The 6327-nt window shown below is 40.8% G+C and overlaps 1 protein-coding gene across 3 annotated transcripts in view; it reads left to right on the top strand.

The window, feature by feature from the left end:
• The window catches only part of LOC106530006 (cyclic nucleotide-gated cation channel beta-1), a gene marked incomplete in the record, with an annotated part of 34510 nt that extends 28396 nt beyond the window's left edge, over positions 1-6114 (top strand). Inside the window, 6 exon segments of one of the 3 annotated variants that reach the window (XM_014025553.1) lie at positions 1923-2035; positions 2333-2427; positions 3696-3833; positions 3910-3951; positions 4888-4992; positions 5684-6114. In XM_014025553.1, the coding sequence (XP_013881007.1) occupies positions 1923-2035; positions 2333-2427; positions 3696-3833; positions 3910-3951; positions 4888-4992; positions 5684-5933 (743 nt within the window). 3 annotated transcript variants of the gene reach the window in all.
• Between the last annotated feature and the right edge of the window lie 213 nt (positions 6115-6327).

Raw genomic sequence — 6327 nt, 5'->3', positions numbered from 1 at the left:
CCTCCAGGCCTGGCTCCAGAGGGGGGCCCCGGTGACCCGCGTCCGGGCGAGGGAACGCCAGATCCAAATTTCCTCACCTAGGACCTGTCTGCCATGGGTGACCCTACCAGGGGCATAAAGCCCCAGACAGCATAGCTCCTAGGATCATTGGGACACTCAAACCCCTCCACCACGATAAGGTAGCAGCCCAAGGAGAGGGAGTTTTATTATTAAATAATAAATTCAACTTACCAGCAATTGTTAAATCTACAAGCCTTTTATCAATCAATTAACCACTAACTATGCAACTAATTATTAACCAATCAGTTATTGTTCACACTACGTGTTTAACTAATTAAATGACAAAAATGTTGTTTTAAGAGCATTTTTAAAATATCATACTGTAGCAGCTTTATTTATGAAGCACTTTAAACAACTACAGGACAGGAAAGTGCTGGACAGTCACAATAAATAAAATGTAACAGCAGTCACAAGACATAAATAGAATGGCAAAGCAGTTGTGACGGGGGTCCAAGCCTTTATACGCATGCCAACCTTGGCCCACATCATCCCCAGCACCCTGTGGACTTATAGTTGTAGCATAATGAGGAGTGTTTATAAGGTCTGTTTAAGAGCCTAAATTCTCAAATAGATCTCAATCTCTAGAAATAGGTCTGGCTAACTGCATCCTTACTCCTCCATGGGCTTCTTTTTTGTCTTTTTACTGGCAGCTTTATGAATAACATCCTTCTACCATCATCACAACTGTGCCTCCTCTGGACATGCCCAAATCATCTCAATCTGGCCAAAAAAACATTTGGACTTCTATTCTGAAGCTGAAGATGTTTTGCGTCCTATCCAGGAAACTTTCTCAATTTATACTGAAATGTGTGGAGCTCCAGTCTTTATGAGAGGCCTCATTAGAGCTTAAACCCACAGGTAGATTAACCTGGAGCTACTCATCCCTCACAACGGAGAGTTGTTAGGCTCTTTGTTTGACTGGCTCACAGGAGAAATGTCTCCATCACTTGTAAAAAAGTGTGAACTGGGATAAAACAGTAGGAATCAAACCTTTTGCTGTACTGTAAGTTTTTGACAGTTGAAACCTGAGACTTTCTCCTCTGTTTAAAGTGTTTTTCTTGTTTAACAATGGCTTCCTTCACCACCCCCCTCTCAAACCATCTATCTTCTCTGTCTAAAATATGAACATTTTGGTCCTCGGCAGAGTGTCCTTTATTCCTGAGATGTAGGACAGCTGAGTCATGATGATAAATGATGACATAAATCCATACATGATACTGTCACTTGTTTAAAAATCGAATAGCTCCATGGAACAACTCTATGAAACAAAAAAACATTCAAAGAACCGTTTTCTCTCATTTCCACTCAATGGTGGGCACGGTAATCCTCTAAGAGTGAAACTACGGTAACTTTTTGTTGGCAGTTTAGCACTTACACTAACGTTATTAATAAATAACAGCCTCCACATCTGCTAATATAAATTTCAGTTATTTGTTATTCTACTAAGAACTTTTGAAAACGTCACACCACAATCTAAATAAGCTCAAAGTAAGGTTATCTTACATGCTGTCATGAGTCGATAACTAATGGAGAGCAAGCCAATACTAATGGTTCCATGGTGACTAACTTCTGTATTCAGCACATCTTCTGACTCGTGGTTTCAGTTTACAGACAAATGTAAATTCTAAACAAAACCTGAACAAAACTTGGTAAAAAGAAAAACAGCAAGTTGCCACTTTTATGGTTTCTGCAGACAAATACGTGAGACAAGTCATCAACAAGTTGAGATCCCTGTTTAGATGTTCAAATGTCTCCGAGTTTGTGGGATCTCCTCAGTGATGTTGGCTGAATTCAGCTCACACTTACCTAAACACAACACACAAACAGAAACTGAACTGCTGTGCTTCTCCATGTGGATTCAGTCAGCATCGTTCAGAAGAAGACAGACCTGGTGCTCGAGGATGTGACAGAGGAGGAGGTCAAGATGGAGGTGAAGGAGCAGAGTAAAGAAACCCAGCAACATTCCACAAAGGAGGTGAGTCTGTCTCTCAGATTCACAGATTCATTTCAAGTTATTATTTTATACAGGAAAATATGACTAAAACATGTAGGGACCTTCATTTTACAACCAATGTCTGTCGATTTATACAACCAGCCAAAACAGAAAACTTGCTCAAGGGTCCAAAGTGGGGTTGGTCGTTCCGGGGAGTTGAACCAGTGGTCTTCCAATCACAGGGTCACATTCTCTAACCTCTGTGCCAACACATAGTGACAAAGAGACATGTACTGAGTATATTTCAGATCTGAAGTGCGTCCCTGTTCTGGGTTTCAGATGGACACCAAGACCCAGGTGGATCAGCTGAGTCCCGTGACGGACAGCATTAAGGAGGAGGCCGAGGAGGAGGTCCTTGCTCACTTGGAGGAAAGGTTAGCTGCTAATCTTTTAATTTTTTTAGGCTGCATCCATCAGGGCTAACAATCAGCTAATAATGTCTACGGCTAGCTTTGATTTTGCCATCATGTTTTCTTTTGAGAGTAAAAATAAAAAAAAAATAGAAGCAGCACCTTGGCAGTTTAAGTTCCTGTTATTGGGTAACTATGAAACTTTTTGCTACCACCAGTGGTGGGCACAGTTCCCCTAAAGCACTAATAGGGGAATTAATTTCCTGATTAGTGTTTTAGGGCTTTTGCTATTTCATAAATTACCGTATTTATTCAAATATAATACGTAAAATTAAATCCATAAAATCATCCATAAAGTTGGAGGGTAGTACTAAACTCGGAAAAATATTTTAATTATGTATTTTAACTGAAATATTGGCTTCATTCACAAAATTATTGAGTCCAGAAATGAGACTGCGTCGTAAAAAGCAGTTGAAACGAGCTCACCTCTGACACTCCTCTGTGCTTCAGAGTGAGATAATAACAGATCCAGGCAGGAGACATGATGTGAAAAAAGCGGGGAAAGCAGTCCTGCAGCTCAGTAATGATAACGAACTAATGACAATAGCGTGTGACCGAGCCGCTCCTCGAACAACAACAAACACATGTTCGTCTGTAATGGCTGCCGTCTACCGGTGTTCTGAAAAAGTTTGTATCCCTGAAAAATGTTTCCCCACCAGAGGGGGCGCTCACGAGTAGGAAGTAATCTGCTTTTGCCCCACAAGATGGTCCAAATCTCATGTGAAGTCTCTGACTTTTGTGTTGGCGCCTCCTGGTGGACTATGTGTAAAATGCCAGAATTCATATGATGCTGCTACAGCTGATATATATTTGTTGTCAAAATACCTTTTAGTACATATGTTGTTAAAATAAAATGAACAGTCCAATGATCATTTTACTGATATGTATAAAGACTGCAAAGGATGAAAAATCTTTGTCTGTATGAAACTGGAGGTAGTTTGAGGATTAAATTTATTATGCTTTTTAAGCTCAAAACACGGGGTTGTATTATACATGAGATCATATTATACATGAGATTGTATTATACATGAGGTTGTATTATACATGAGGTTGTATTATACATGAGATCATATTATACATGAGATTGTATTATACATGAATAAATACGGTAATTAGTGGATTAGTATTTGCAAAATGCATGGGCTAATTCAGAAGCACTAGCTGAGGTCTTTAAATGTTATTGATCAACATTTACTTGGCCATGTTAACATGAAGGCTGCTCCTGGTTTCAGGCTGCAGCAGGAGCGTCTGGAGGCGGCTCGTGTTGCTGAGGAGATGGCCAGGAAGGCCGCGGAGGAGGCGGTCCGACAGCTGGAGGTGGAGCAGTCAGCTAAGATCCTCATCGAAACCCTGCCAGAGTCCAACGAGCAGTGAGTGTCATAAACACTGAGCTCCAGGCTGGAACTGAATAACGTGAGCTGAGTTTCTGCTGCTGGTTCCCAACAGGCTGCCCAACATCCTGGAGGAGGAAAATGAAGACGACCCAGAGTAAGTCCATCCTCCTTCAGCTGTTAACCAATCACAGCTGATTGTTTGTAGCCTGTCTGCTTTCAGGCTTCTTCCCACTTCATCATGACAAACTTTTATTGTGTTTCTGCTTGATTATAACTTTATACTGTATATACTGTGTATACTGTATATATACATATACATATACACATACCAATACTATCATTTACAAAATGTAACTTTGGGTCATATTTAGTCCAGTTTCACAGCTGCAGGTACGAGCTCCTGGCTTGATTCAACATAGAAACAACATCGACATAATTTGTCGCTTTTTAATCAACTCATGGTCATTCTGTAGATTTAATAAAGTTTTATTCTTTTCTGTCTGATTCAGTCAGAAAAAGATGCAGCACAGTTTTACCATCTAATATTATTTTAGCTTCTTTCAGAGCAGCTTAAACTATAAATAATCTACCCAGTCAAACGGTATGATAACCTTTGGCAAAAATATCAGGGTTTCCCAGTATTATGATTTCAGTTCTGAAAAGTTTTATTTGAAATTCGAAAACAAAAAAAGGAAAATAACTTTTCTATTATCTTATTCAACTTTATCTCTGGAAATTGTTTTTCGACCACAGAGGTGTTATGCTAAAATTTTATTTACCTGTGTGCATTCTGACTTTTAGCAACATGTGCAACCCTCCCACTGTCCTTGCTGCTCAAATGTAAACAAACTGCCCAAAGCTGTTTTTTTTTTTTTCAAACCATCGCATTCAAAAGATATATATAAGATGAAGATAGAAGATAAGACTGTAAAGATCTCAAGACAAGTTCACATTAATGTCCACACACGTCGAGCTGTACGGATTATTCTTGAATTCAACGGATTTTCTCTCATTTTACATGAAAACAGACATTTAGAGCAAATCGTTTTTCCTTTTTGACACATTTTTCTGTTACTGATGCAACCCTCAGGCTGCAGAACCTGCAGGAGGACAGTGACAACGGCCCAGACAGTAAGAGTCCAGAACCACCGAACAAGGACGAAACCCAAGAGTCTAAAGAGAAAACTGATGATCAGTAAGTAGAGCCTCAGAAACACGAAGGCTCCAGCTTGTAGTGTAGACCTCATCAGCTCGCTGTCTGCTACCAGCTGCACCAGAACCTTCTGCTACCAGCTGCACCAGAACCTTCTGCTGCCAGTGGAGAGAGAACAGCTGAACTGTTGTCTGCTAGCTTACAGAGTTAACTTTACTGTGCAGCTTTCAGGTTTTTTAAAGCTTTGCTGCTTTTTTCAGTCTCACATAATTAAATTTGACTTTTTCTTTGTGAATCAGGACAGAAATCCAAAGGTTGGTTTGAATTCATCACATTTGAGGAAATTGATGCTGAACGTTTCAGCTGGTTTCAGACAGGTGTTTTTCAGGGTTCAGGGTAGAAAACATGAAAACGATGTGAAAAAAATAAAGTGCTGCAACATGTTTCTACTACAGGAAGCTAACTCTGAGCAACAACAGCTCTGCAGACCAGCTCACATCGATGTCAATAAAATTCATTTTTACAAATCTGAAAATTGTTTTTGAACTGGAACTGTGTTATAATGAGAATAATCTTTGGATATTTATGAAGATGGTTTTGTATTTTCCTAAAATTAGCGGTTTCTTACCTGCAGCAGGAGGTTCCTGCTTCCTGATCATTCAGAAGAAAATCAGAAGAGTTCTGCTTCTTTTTTGTTTTTATTTATTTCTCATCTTTTCTTTCTCTTCACCAGGAGTCTGGTCGACATCGGCCCACCTGAAGACAAGACGGAGCATGGTCCAGAGAGAGCAGGACCTTTAACTCCGCCCACTTTATGTGAGTCAGCAGAGCGAGGCAGTCCTTCTTCGACTGATGCAGAACCAGGATCAGAGAGGAGGGACCTGGAGAGTCCTGTTACCCATCAGCCAAAACCACAACCTGCAGCGGACCCATGTACCACCACAGAGCAGGTGAAACACCAGGAACAGAATCCTGTACTCTGATTGGCTGAGGGTTATCCTGTACTCTGATTGGCTGAGGGCTATCCTGTACTCTGATTGGCTGGGGATTATCCTGTACTCTGATTGGCTAGGGGCTATCCTGTACTCTGATTGGCTGGGGGTTATCCTGTACTCTGATTGGCTGAGGGTTATCCAGTACTCTGATTGGCTGGTTGTTATCCTGTACTCTGATTGGCTGGTTGTTATCCTGCACTCTGATTGGCTGAGGTAATCCTGCACTCTGATTGGCTGNTACTCTGATTGGCTGGTTGTTATCCTGTACTCTGATTGGCTGGTTGTTATCCTGCACTCTGATTGGCTGAGGTAATCCTGCACTCTGATTGGCTGGTTGTTATCCTCTACTCTGATTGGCTGGTTGTTATCCTGTACTCTGATT

This window comes from Austrofundulus limnaeus, unplaced genomic scaffold (assembly GCF_001266775.1).
Source record: "Austrofundulus limnaeus strain Quisiro unplaced genomic scaffold, Austrofundulus_limnaeus-1.0 Scaffold484, whole genome shotgun sequence".
In the NCBI taxonomy this organism is placed as follows: domain Eukaryota; kingdom Metazoa; phylum Chordata; class Actinopteri; order Cyprinodontiformes; family Rivulidae; genus Austrofundulus; species Austrofundulus limnaeus.
Note: the sequence above shows the minus strand (reverse complement) of the source record. Positions and strands in the feature narration are given on the sequence as shown.